The 13,801-nt window shown below is 34.2% G+C and overlaps 2 protein-coding genes across 3 annotated transcripts; one reads left to right on the forward strand and one right to left on the reverse strand.

Moving 5' to 3' along the window:
* Positions 1–174: 174 nt before the first annotated feature.
* LOC125675443 (uncharacterized) lies at positions 175–11,036 on the reverse strand. 2 transcript variants are annotated; one of them, XM_056159948.1, is made up of 5 exons: positions 10,897–11,036; positions 5,740–5,859; positions 4,440–4,501; positions 4,043–4,174; positions 175–1,430 (listed from the first exon to the last, which is right to left on the reverse strand). In XM_056159948.1, the coding sequence occupies exons 2-5, from the start codon at positions 5,778–5,780 to the stop codon at positions 937–939; spliced, it is 729 nt and encodes a 242-aa protein (XP_056015923.1). In that variant the 5' UTR covers positions 5,781–5,859; positions 10,897–11,036; the 3' UTR covers positions 175–936. The 2 variants fall into 2 exon arrangements, with proteins under 2 accessions (XP_056015923.1, XP_048769051.2); XM_048913094.2 differs by lacking the exons at positions 5,740–5,859; positions 10,897–11,036 and adding an exon at positions 4,927–5,115.
* LOC125675444 (uncharacterized) lies at positions 8,602–13,411 on the forward strand. The gene is made up of 5 exons (XM_048913096.2): positions 8,602–8,815; positions 10,901–11,117; positions 11,253–11,369; positions 12,416–12,542; positions 12,641–13,411. Exons 1-5 carry the CDS (start codon positions 8,753–8,755, stop codon positions 12,837–12,839), a joined length of 723 nt encoding a protein of 240 aa, XP_048769053.2. The 5' UTR covers positions 8,602–8,752; the 3' UTR covers positions 12,840–13,411.
* The last annotated feature ends 390 nt before the right edge of the window (positions 13,412–13,801 follow it).

Raw genomic sequence — 13,801 nt, forward strand, 5'->3', positions numbered from 1 at the left:
ACACTCACTTTATCCACACCATCCCTTTTATTGTGGAAAACAAAGCCAGTGATGACGTTTTAGTATCGATGTATTTTGCACGAGGTGTCTCAATGGTCTTCAAAGATTCAATGATTGCATTGATGTCGTGTTCGTCGCCATAATGACACGAGAAATGACAAGATACTTTCTAGATTGAGAAATAAACATTTTATTCAATAAATATTTACATGAATATGTTTCACACCTTCTTATATACATATAATGGACTCCATTTAATTCAGTGAACCCAGAGGCGTGGCTAGGTATAGGTAATTAGTAAGTGCTTCCACTTCATTTTCAAAACGAATAAAACAAATTAACTAATCTAAAAGGCTGCTTCATTAAAACGAAAGTAATACAATAGAACAAATAATACAATCACAAAATACTTCATAAATTACATACATGATATCTAAATGTAATTATAGGGATCATTATACGGTAAAGTTCAGCGATGCGTCCTGTCACTTACATTAACTTTTCCTTCCTCATTTCTAGTTTATGGTGATATTTTCCAGGCATCCAAGAGTAATCACCAATACCAAAATGTGGTTTTACTAAAAATATGATTTTGATATCGAGTATCATTTTCTGGCATCTATAATGGTACGGATACACAGTGAGACTGACAGAAAACGACAAATCAATCTCCCCATCAGTACCAATGGTTGTAGGTCGCCTCTTATGACGAAGACTTTCAATCCGAGGCATTCTGGGAATTTATAACAAATCATAACAACATATTCAGACAGCAATGCAATGCAATTCTTCTTTGCTAATTTCTATTTATATCCCCTATAGTTAGCATTGTAATAGGAGCAAATTTAAACACAAACTCGGGCCATAAAATATCATTCAAATATTACATGCATGTATATTTCAAAATTGTTTCAGCCCAGTTACCAGTGTAAAAATTCAACCCATTCCGGCTGATTTTACATTCGTGCTCTCCGGGCCAACGTCCTTTTCCTCATTGCTTTCCGCATCACTCCCACCATTACGCAGATCCTCTGCCTCCTCGATGTTCGTTCTGCACACGCTGTAGGTCACATTTTGTTCAAAACTGTCTATTTCCTGATAAACGCCGCCATCTTGTATATTTCCCTCTCCAATGACACTAGTATGTTTAGTGCATTGAGAATTTTGTATCTTCTTCCCAATGATATATGTGGATGACAGCATGACGAATAGCAAAATCACTGAGAATATCGCATACAATATTGGTCTTATATCGCCCAAGACAGTATAGTGGACGATTTTCGAGTCTTTTTCGAGATTTGCGATGTCAGTTGAAGTTAACACTGCAGTATATATTTTGCTTTCTTTGAGGATATTAGTTATTTTGTTTCCCTGGGTGTTCTTGGGTGTAGTGTTGAAAGCAGGATGTGACGTAACTACCTCGTGCGAAGCTGTGAATTTAAACATACATATAACATAAGTCTGCAACAAACTTTGCCGTACTGTCGGAGTTGGGAAGATTCCCCCTTCACTTTGACATATTAAAAAGTATGTTAAGTTACTGGTACAGACTTGAAAATCTTGGTCAGTCATTTCCACTATTGTTTGATGCATATCGAGAATCAAAATTACTTTTTGAACAAAACAATTCATCATGGTTTGGTTCTATAAACTGTTTCATAACCAATATTAATGGGATTAAAGATTTGCCCTTTAAAGGTGCATACCAGTTTAAAAAGGCTCTTAAAGATTGTTTATTCAAACATTACATCAAAGAATGGCATTCACACCTTACATTAAATTCAGATAAAAAACTAAGTTGCTTTTCTACTTTTAAACAAAACTTTGGTTTTGAGAATTATTTGAGATCAATTAAAAATTTTGAGCAAAGGAGAAGTCTAACACGTTTCCGTATATCAGCTCATAGACTAAACATTGAAAGGGGACGTTACCAAAAAATCCCTTGACACGAGAGATTTTGTCTAAGATGCAACAACAATTCAGTGGATGAAGAAAAACATTTTTTATTCTCATGTAGTCATTTTTCAGAAGAAAGGGTTATTTTATTCCAAATGATATACAAATCATGTAAGAATTTTGTAAAGTTGGACAGTGATCAAAAGCTTATCTGGCTAATGACCAATGAAGACGAAAATATCCTCATCCAAATTAGTAAGATGATTTTAAACAGTGGGATATAATACTACAAATGTTACATTTCATTGTATTATGCACATTTTCTTTCTTCATCCTATTCTACACCTGTAGGCTGTCTTGGCTACTGGGAGTACAAGACCAACAGTTTGGTACAACAATTTACTACCAGATTGTTAACAGGCACTGTCCCTTGGTGCTCCCTGTAATCAGGTCAACATATTGTGTTTTTATTCTCTCATATAACGCTATTCTCTCTTATATAAGTATTCCAACCTTCCTGCTTTAGACATAAAACATGCAGAATAACTGGATCCTACGTGCACATATGTAATATACTTGCATGATGTATTCAGTAAGATGATTTTGAACAGTGTAATGTGATACTGCAAGTGCATGTCGTGGCATTCTACACATTTCCTTCACTTTACACTTGTAAGCTGTCTTGGTTACTGGGAGTACAAGATCAACAGTCTGGTACAATAAATTTATTACCAGACTGTTAACAGGCACTGTCCCTTGGTGCTCCCTGTAATCAGGTCAACATATTGTGTTTTTATTCTCTCATATAATGCTATTATTCTCTTTTATATAAGTATTCTAACCTTCCTGCTTTAGACATAAAACGTTCAGAACTGGATCCTGCATATACATATGTAATATACTTGCATGCTGTATTCAGTAAGATGATTTTGAACAGTGGAATGTGATACTACAAGTACATGTCTTTGCTTTGTACACATTTCCTTTGCTTTACACTTGTAAGCTGTCTTGGTTACTGGGAGTACAAGACCAACAGTCTGGTACAATAGATTTACTACCAGACTGTTAAGAGGCACTGTCCCTTGGTGCCCCATGTAATCAAGTAAACAATTCACGCCTTCTTTAACACTTCGTACAATTGATCCTACATGTACATGTGTTTTATACTTACATACTGTTCTTACTGAAATATAATTATACCGATTTGATTACAATTACAATTTTATATGTATTCACACAACACTATCATTATCTGCTATCCCAGAAACTGATGTGTGAATCAGTTGGGTTATTTTATTTATCATGTTGTTAATTTAAATCTTGTCTGTAATCAGTATTTCATATATAATTATAGATATGTGCAGTGCAGAAGTGTGAACTCTGTCAGTATTACCGGTAGTACTTCCAAATGATTGTTATTTATTTTCATTGTTATAATTAATTGCCTGTTAACATGTACATGCCCCCCGGGGGCCCTTGATTGGTGAATAAACTAATATATAACATGATTGGACTACAAATGAAAAGCAAGTCTATCTCATTGCCACATATAATAAATTTGAAGAGACTGTCCATTGAAAATCAGGTTCTACCTGTAGTACATCTAGGTGGTGCGATATCGATTATGTGAGCTTATGAGTAAGGCGCTCGCTTCGCGAGTAAAAGCTCCAGGTTCAGTAATCAACCCCACTGCCGTGTCAATCCTAACCCGTTTAATATGGGTAGCGACGTATTAGAAGTGAGAAGCATAGGATCTCGGAGGTCTCGAGTCATGGTAGACGCTATCACAATCAAGAATTATTACTGATACGGTCATTATTGATAACCATGGATCAAAATTGATGGCACGTAACATCCTTATATGAGTGAAAAATTCTCGAATAGGGCAAACAACAAAAACAAGACACAGGTGGAGATTATTCTTAAGTTTTCTTGATTATTCATTTAATGTAGTGCAGCAGAAATTTGAAATTCCAATGACAACCTGATTTCCAATCAACAGACTCTCAACAGAAGCAAAAAATGTTTTAGCTTACAGATAAAAATGTTGAATAAATGGTTTTGATTAATACAAAGTTAATTTGATATAGAGTGTGACGCCAGATGAAACCTCTGCCTGTTCTGTTAGTCTGTAGAGAATACTTACTTTGTCCGACACATCCTTCAGAAACATCACACAACTCTGCATTACATTGACACTCTTGTTGGCAGTGTTTCCCATAACTTGGAAAGGGACATTTATTGGAACAATCAATTCCGAAGTAGCCGGCTCTGCATTCTGAAAACCATCGGTCTTTTACAGAAAATCATCGGTCGTTTATGGAAAATCATCATAATAATCATTGATTCCAAAGTGATCTGACATTTGAACCATTGTATTGTATGTTGCAACTTAAATATAGCGTGTTTTCATGTTTATCAACTTTCCAGTATATGAGAAATACCTACATGTATGCATTTTTGTACAAACGAAATGCGGTGTTAATTTGTATAAGTGTGATTTGAGGAAATTATTCAGATTGGTATCGTGAAGGGGTTCTTACCGACGCATCGTCCTTCAAAAGAATCCCATGTAAAGCCCGAGCAGCACGGACTCCCCTCTCCCCTTCGTGAAAAACGTAGATTTGTTAGCATGTAGACACAAAAGCTGTAATACATAATAGCGCTATAGACCCAGAAAACAGCAAGATTGTGAATACCAACCTCGCTCCAGTTGCACAAAGGTTAGTTAAGTTTCGCTGATAGTTAAGGTCTTATAAATGTAAGAATTGATGGCAAGTTACACGCAACTGTTAATCAAAGTTAATCAGTGTTTGTGCAACTTTGTCCTGGATGTTTTCAATATCTGTTGTTTTCCTTGTTGAGTAATTTAAAAGACATAAGTCCGTTATCTGAGAGCAAATTAGACTTGATACCTTGTCATCCATCTTTGCACATCAATTTAATTTCCCCTTGTATCTGTCCAACTTGACATTGCTAACATACATTATATCATATGATCAGTAGCATAAAGAAAAAAAATAAACCTACCCTTCACAATTTCCATCAGATCTCCCGCAAAATATTAATATAATCATTAGATATAACATAATATCCACTCTATAACGCATTCCATAGAATCAACATTGATTATATTAACCTGACTGAATTAACACTAGTGTCATGCTCCATTTCCTTGATTCCGACAAACAACACATCTACGGATATACGATGTAATATGATGTTTTTCCGCTTTCAATTAGTTGTAATTAATATAGTAAATTACATCAATCATTTACTAAACCCATATATCGTGCATCGTAAAAGAGCTTGAAATCAGTTGGATCTCATATATATATATATATATATATATATATATATATATATATATGCAATGTGAAGATAACGAACAGTGATCAATCTCATAACTCCTACAAACAATACAAAATATATAGTTGGGCAAACACGGACCCCTGGACACACCAGAGGTGGGATCAGGTGCCTAGGAGGAGTAAGCATCCCCTGTTGACCGGTCACACCCGCCGTGAGTCCCATATCCTGATCAGGTAAACGGAGTTATCCACAGTCAATATATATATATATATATATATATATATATATATATATATAGTGGGATAAATCTCCGATATAATCTTCTAGAGTGCTCGACGTGGCCTCACGGAGCTACATAAATTGACGATCAGATGGAGTTCAATCACATGTGATTGAACTCCATCTGATCGTCAATTTATATATATATATATATATATATATATATATATATATATATATATATTGAATACCAGACGTGCACTGGTACAGTAATGAATGAAGATAATTGAATTACATGGGGTCAATTTTCACCTCTTTCTCCGTTTTGCTAAAACGCAGGAACTGGTGTCCATAGGACTTTGCCCTGGGGTCAATGACGATCCTTAAACAGCTGTCTTGTTGTCTCCCTTTTCCACCAAAAGGTATCTGCTCCTGTGAATTCAATTAAACATATTTTTTTGACAAAACACCAATGGGATTTTGCACAAATTCATAAATTTAGATAGTCTTCTCATATTGAAATGATTTATAAGACCGCCATACAATATCAGTTGTTTTACAGCAAATACAATACAGACATATAATTTGTGTTTACAAAGTATAGACGGAACTTATTTCTTTGAATATCCATCATATTGTTTTAAAATATAGATAACAAAGATCTACATCGTAAATTCTTTTTATTTAGAAAACAAAATACCTCGTACATTCAATAAGATTGAATAACCTTGAAAAGTTCTAAATGTTATATATGGAAAACAGCCCCCCCCCCCCCGTAACATAAATTGAACATCAATAATGTAAATGTCATGAAATGATATTATTGTAACACAAGTATCTACCCTAACTGCAAAGAATTGAAATTTCTCGATCATGTCTATGTGCACCTACACCAATGTTGTCTATTGCGCAACGTCAACTTGACTCTGCAGATCATATTGATTAGCGATGATAAATATGGCATAGGGTATTTCCAAATAGATGCGGTAGGCCTCACAATAAAAATCATTCTACCAATAAGGCGAGATCCATATTCCTATCATAATAGTGATTCTAAGATATCTTATGCGGTTCCTAAAAACGGTTGCAAAAAACCACAGAACGTAAATGCTAAATCTAATCATGACTGATGCGAATTCCGTGTAACCATTATGATTAGCTAAGTTCTGAATTTACATTAGAATACTCGAGTACTTGTAAACTGCGAAACAAAAGGAAACGAAACATACCGAAACGAATTATACCTAAACGAAACGAAATCCACCAAAACGAAGCAGATTATATAACCGAACTCTTTTAATTATAATAATTGAAAATGGTATTTTAGGCCCCTGTGAAAGTTACCACATATAAATAAAATTCACCTCCGCTTTCATGTAGGCTTTCGGCTTGACTGACACAAAGTTTTAAAAGTTGGAGGGGATTGGGGTGGGGGTGGGGGTGAGTAAGCACAAAGTACATATCCGAAGTTGATTAAATACCATGTACAATTAGTTTCGGATCCATAAATTTCAGATCGGAGGGTTACAGTCTCAGAGATCTGGGGAAACACACTAAACGAGGGGTGGGGTCGCCGGCGTTGGATCCACTTTGGACATAGATACATTGTTTGAAGAAGGTGGTGTCTGAGAAAGTTGAAAGCAGGAAGAGCTCTTATATAACCTCTTGTTTTATCTCTAACTGCTGAAGTGCGAGTACTTTCAATAATGGAAAAAATTCAATAGTATCCCATGTTATATGAATGCAATTCTGTAAGATATATATACATATATTATCAAAAATTATTATTGATATGTAGTGAGTCTAAAGATAATTCTATACATTTGGGGTGTTGCTGAGACAGGGAATTGAAAGCGGGTCCGAAAACGGAATTTTTTAATGCAATAATATCAGGAGGAGGTCAACATTTTCTAAATCAAAAGGCTTATGAACAAGGGAAGCAGAAATTACAAAGAGAACGGGAGAACATACTCAGAATCCACCGTTTAATACACTACATGTATATACAAATACACAATTTCTACATGTATATACATAGATTTGTCTATAGAGCAAAAAATACTGAAACATGTATTTATGCCCAAAGGTTGATCCAACGCCAGCGATCCCACCCCTCGTTTAGTGTGTTTCCCCGGACCTCTGACCTGTGAATTTTTTTTACGTTTTGATGTACTTACATGTATATATCTATTTCTATATTGTACAGAAGCGTATTAGTGCCACGTTTTTACTTTTTATTTCTTTATATTTTACACTTTAATCTGTAAAATTTACACTTTGATTTGTAAACTTTACGCTTTAATTTGTAAATTATGCACTTCAATCTGTAAATTTACACTTTAATATGTACATTTTACACTTTCACTTTTATCTATACAATTTACACTTTAATCTGTACAATTTACACTTTAATCTGTAAAACGTATACGATAATCATACCGTGTCTTACATCATGATCATTCCTTGTGTACTGTTAGGTAATGGACCAGGATAATTTAATTGGGGGGGGGGGGGGTATTTTAAACAGGGCATACGTCTTGTATAAGGAAACAAGCTTCCTTATTTTAATAGTTTTTGAACAGCTATTGATCAAATATTACACAAACAAGTGATAGGGTTATTACCAGTCAGACGAAGGTCATTCTTCAGGGTCATTTTGTAAAGGTTAAGGTCACTCAACACATAATTATATATATATATATATATATATATATATATATATATATATATATATATATATTAAAACCCTTCATTTTAACAGCTGTTGATCATTGTGCAAGTCATGCGCCAAATGAAGTATTTCATTGGTGAGATGCAATTCGGGGAGAATCCATTAGTTTTACTGATATTTTTGGTGGTTTTTAGTGGAACCGATATGCCTTACCTTCCTCCCCACACCAACAGTTTTATAGTATATTGCCCTCACGTACAAAAAAAATTATATCAAAAATCGCTTTTGTACGTAATCTTAACAAGTTACTTGAGTCAAGGGATGAGAGAGAGAGAGAGAGAGAGAGAGAGAGAGAGAGAGAGAGAGAGAGCACATTGTGGATATTTTTCTCAGCAGCGGGGCAGCCAAGTAATATTTTACAGATTAAAGTGTAAATTTTACAGATTAAAGTGCAAAATGTAAAGAAATAAAAAGTAAAAACGTGGCACTAATACGCTTCCCTAATTTTGCTATCAACACACGTACAGCGAGAACAGTGATTTCATAATTGATATTTCTTTTATCATGTGTTTAAATACCTCAATGTGCAGTTAATACGCGCATAGACATGCTTTTTACGCGCCTGTGAGAGTGTCTTTAAATGCCGTTATCACGATGGGCGTTCGAGAATCATTATTTCTTTCAACTTTATTTCTAATTTATTTAAACGCTGAATACGTAAGTCGCATTTATTTCTTTCTATCTTACATTTTATCTCACTGTTGAAATCAAATATGTTAAATTGTATCATTTTTTTTTTGTTAATGTTCACTAAGATATTTATTAGCAGTCCACTGTACATTATCTTGAGATTTTGAACAATAATCATGAAATTTAACTATTCATCTAATTTATAAATGCCTAACACTACCTGTATGCTTTTATCTTGAATAGAGAATGGTATAATGAATATAATTGAAACGTATCGATTAAAGTTATTATATATATATATATATATATATATATATATATATATATACATATATATATATATATATATATATATATATATATATATTTTAAAAATCTTTTATTCATGTTATTGATAAGGATTTATTTTATCCAAACAATAGAAATTGAATTCTTATTTCCTACACGTTTTAACATCGGCGGCGCTCCTCGATATCAATTGACTATTAATGGAAACGGGGAATACCAGGAAATTCAATAACCTGCAGAGAATAATTATAAAGGCAATTACTTTTTTGATTTGCCAACAATATACTCTAATAGAAATATGTAGTATTTTGTAGTGTTTATCAAATCTCTGTATCGCTCATTTCGACAAAAGAGATTATTTCACAATTACGCCATGCGATTGATAAATCTAATTTTAGCAAAGGGGTTTTACGCCATATAAATATAGTACATGTTTAGTGGGCAAATATCGCGCTTTGTGATACATTCTCACACTTGGATAACAGACGAGCAGAAAAGGTGTGTGTATACCAGTGGCAGATTTAAAGGGGGCACAATCAGCCCCCCCGCCCCCATCCCCTCAAATGTTCAAATTTAAGGTAAATCGTGGCCTCTTGTTTAGAAAAATGTAAATGATAAAAAGAAATAATTTCTTCCACTCTTGGAGTAATAAATGACAAATTTTGATTTTTTGAATAACTTTTAATGGGATAACTTACATTTTTTTCCAAATTTTAACCATCCTCCTTCAAGCAAAGATTAAACAGTAACCTAGATAACTATAACTTAACACAGGTTTGTGTTGAAAATGTTGTTTATTATAGATTGATAGATTTCAAGCAATTATATAGAAACGCCAAAATTTGACAAGCAAAACACCGGTTAAGACGGAGTCAAAAACATGCATTAGCAAAATGTACAAATGTAAACTTACAAACATATGTATCTTAGAAGTTTGGTAACTATAACCCATCGCAGACACAATAAGTAGTATAATACATCAAAATTACAATATTCCAAAATAGTTTATATGTATGCAAACAGACATGAATGGAAAAATAATTGAAGCTGAGGTCAAAAGGCTCCAAAATCAAAGTTCTTTGTAAAAGGGGAGGTGGGAGGGTTTTAATGTATTATAATTGAGACATTATATGCTGTGTGTGCGTGTGTGTATTTCATTATCATTATTTTAATACGTCCTTCAACTGATGTTTATTCTTATCTAGCATATTTATGGTATCTTGTGGCAGATTTATGGTATCTTGTGTTTTCCTGTTTTATATGTACAATCAGGATAGGTAGAGCTACGGACTGTTTACATGTGATAACGCCTTTAATTATATCATTGCTTATTAATGATTTATTTATTTTCTATGTATCATGTGTATAACATTCTGTTGTAAGGTATATTTGCATTGTAAAGCACCTTTGAGAATACATAGTGTATGAAAAGGGTGTTATATAAATATGATATTATTATTATTATCAAAACTAACAAAAAAATAGTAAAAATAACTACATAGGAAACATATTTCAAGCCCTATAAAATTTGTTAAATCCAGGAGATTCCGGGGGGTTTGCCTCAAAGTGGTCCCCAGACCCCCTGCCTCAAAAAGTTGCCCCCCCCCTCACCTGCAATTCCTGGATCCGCCCCAGATACCAAATAGCATTTTCTTACCAAATCATTTATAGACTCATCATGAATATATATCGTTGGACAACCATAATGCTACAATCGCCACAGCTGTGTACTTGTGTAGTTATATTGACACCTCGTTGTAACGAGAAAACAAGGATCTCGCTCAATTCAAAAAAATTAATTTGCATGCTATACTTCTTACCCAGGCGCTAGCTTTCCAAAATTGTCCAGCATCGGTATCGACCGTTTCCTACACCACGTGTCCAAGGACGGCGAATGAGTGGAGAGCGGCCGCTAAAAAGAAAAACTGCTCAAGCATCCCACAAACTTGTACTAGTCCTGAAAATTTCAAGTACCACTGTGTTACAAATGCCTTCAGGAATGAGACCATTGAAGTCTGCGCTCCTGGTATATTCCTGTTAGGTAGATTATTATTTTTACCTAGATCAGTCGATTAAAAACTAAGTATACTATTAATCGTATATATTCAGATATCATATAATTGAATAAATGGTAATCATTCATAATTCATGAATATAACTATTTTGTTTTGTGTAGGATTTTGTCCGGAATACAACTTCCGGGGCGAACGAATACAAGACAACTATGATGCAGATTGCAAACAGTTCACTAAGCCCTGTCCTAGCAGATTCGAATCTTGGAAGTCCTACCAATGTATCTAATTTTGAAATATTTCATGAGTATATGATGATAAATCACATACAGTGTCGTGTAAGATTGATAAGAATATCATATCCTGTTGGGGAATAATGATAACGTACATACATCCAATCTGCATTATGCAAAAGAATGTTCTAGATAGCTTTACTTGAAAATTCCTTTTCAACACTTGCTTATTTTGCGAGGTTTTTTCCCATCTAGTTCCTGATTGCACTACAATTAACGGTAATCACCTACAATGTCGTCTAAGATTGATGAGAATATCATATCCTATTGAGGAATAATGCTAAGTTGCTAAGTACTTCGTTACTAGCTTGAAAATACGGATGTATATTTAATTGCTGTTATAAAATTTAGAAATTCATTTCAAAATTAAGGATTATCTCCCTCATGCATAGCTCTTATCCTTGGACGAATTTGGCTCCACTTTTTTGGCACGCTGTTTGTGGCTATATTTAGCTCTAAAACTTCATAGTTATTTCGGATTTTAAACATTTCGGTTGAGCATCACTGAAGAGACATTATTTGTCGAAATGCGCATCTGGTGCATCAAAATTGGTACCGTATAAGTTTTACATTATGACCCCTGGGTCGAGGCCTCTGCTGGTGGACTATTAGTCCCCGAGGGTCTCTACAGCCCAGTTGCTAAGTACTTCGTTACTAGCTTGAAAACACGGATGTATATTTAATTGCTGTTATAAAATTTAGAAATTCATTTCAAAATTAAGGATTATCTCACTCATGCATAGCTCTAATCCTTGGACGAATTTGACTCCACTTTTTTGGCACGCTGTTTTTGGCTATATTTAGCTCTAAAACTTCATAGTTATTTCGGATTTCAAACATTTCGGTTGAGCATCACTGAAGAGACATTATTTGTCGAAATGCGCATCTGGTGCATCAAAATTGGTACCGTATAAGTTTTACATGATAACGCACATACATCCAATCTGCATTATGCAAAAGAATGTTCTAGATGCCTTTACGTGAAAATTCCTTTTTAACACTTGCTTATTTTGCGATTTTTTTTTTTCATCTAGTTCCTGATTGCACTTTAATTAACGATACAAATCCCCGAGATTCCAAACTAGAATCGCGACCACAAGATTTGAAGATGAATACTACATCAGATGCACCAGGGACTCATCTCGAGAAAGCAAAGCAATCGTAAGTGTACATGTAAATTTGTTACTGTGAAAGATAATAATGTATTTGTTAAGTGAAAATTAAGTATTTTGAACATTCTATTTTGATTTTCTTTGTAGAACTGAGATTATAATCTTGGTTATAAGTTTTGGGACCATTTCCATCGTTATATTTGGCATCGTTGTGTTAGTTATCAGACGTAAACAAAAACGAAAATTGGCTGATACGGGTACCAACAGTCGGTCTTGCACTACTTCTCTGTGGCAACCGTCTTCCGAGTCAGAAATGGAAGCACTGAACCAAAACAATGGTGTATGAGGGCTGATTCGTAACTGCTTTTGAAATTCGTCTCATTATCATGGGCATCGAGAAGCCTTTGTTTGACCCTGAAGATATATGATAATATCTGATTCATCATCGTGATATTTGGGAGCTATACAAACAGGGTTCATCAGTGAAATTCTATGGACTGGTTTCTGCCATTTTAAGAAAATTCTTCTAACGAAATGAGGATTTTTTTTTTTCAAAATGGCAATATGAACGAATACAAGACAGAACATCAATGGAAATCAGTTGTTTTCCTGTGCAGGAACACAGTAATTTTTAAACTGATATTCACTAAACAGGCAAATGTGCCTCATATGAATTTCATGTGAATTGCTGTTTACTTGAAATTTACGTGATTTTGACATTCAAAAACTCACACAATTTCCATTTAAATGACGATAGTTATTTTAGTTTATTCTACTAGGGAACCTAGCTAAATTCAAAACGTTATTTAGATGTTATTTGGCTATATTTATTCACACATATCATTTTTTACTATCTTCATGATAAATATAATGGATTTGCTATGATATTGTAAATTATTAAATGTTGCTACTTGTCAACGTGTTTGCTATGGTGTATCTATTGCAATGGCTTGGCAAACGAAGATTCTTTTTCTCACATAATAAGAGTTTTTCCAATAGTCTGTTGGAATTCCCATGGGCACGAAGTGTGCTCCTTTGTTAGCTGACCTGTTTTAATATTCATATGAAGCAGAATTTATTCAAAAACTTCTACGTGAGAAGAAAAAATCTCTTGCTGTGGCTTTCGATTCGACATTTCGATATATCGACGACGTTTTGTCTATCAACAATAATACCTTCCATTCATACGTCGATTCGATATACCCCTGTCAGCTTGAAATAAAATACACCACAGAGTCGTCCACTTCTGCTTCATACTTAGATATTTTATTGGAAGTAGACATTAACGACAAATTGACACCTCAACTG

This window comes from Ostrea edulis, chromosome 3 (assembly GCF_947568905.1).
Source record: "Ostrea edulis chromosome 3, xbOstEdul1.1, whole genome shotgun sequence".
NCBI lineage: Eukaryota > Metazoa > Mollusca > Bivalvia > Ostreida > Ostreidae > Ostrea > Ostrea edulis.

What these genes read in the sequence shown, in the direction of transcription:
- LOC125675444 (XM_048913096.2), top strand. Translation starts at nt 8,753, where the DNA reads ATGGGCGTTCGAGAATCATTATTTCTTTCAACTTTATTTCTAATTTAT. An exon ending in TTTATTTAAACGCTGAATAC is followed by an intron (nt 8,816 to 10,900) that starts GTAAGTCGCATT and finishes CTTCTTACCCAG; the next exon opens with GCGCTAGCTTTCCAAAATTG. An exon ending in CTCGAGAAAGCAAAGCAATC is followed by an intron (nt 12,543 to 12,640) that starts GTAAGTGTACAT and finishes TTTTCTTTGTAG; the next exon opens with AACTGAGATTATAATCTTGG.
- LOC125675443 (XM_048913094.2), bottom strand. Translation starts at nt 5,006, where the DNA reads ATGCGTTATAGAGTGGATATTATGTTATATCTAATGATTATATTAATA. An exon ending in TCTGATGGAAATTGTGAAGG is followed by an intron (nt 4,502 to 4,926) that starts GTAGGTTTATTT and finishes TTTTTCACGAAG; the next exon opens with GGGAGAGGGGAGTCCGTGCT. An exon ending in TGAAGGATGTGTCGGACAAA is followed by an intron (nt 1,431 to 4,042) that starts GTAAGTATTCTC and finishes TTAAATTCACAG; the next exon opens with CTTCGCACGAGGTAGTTACG.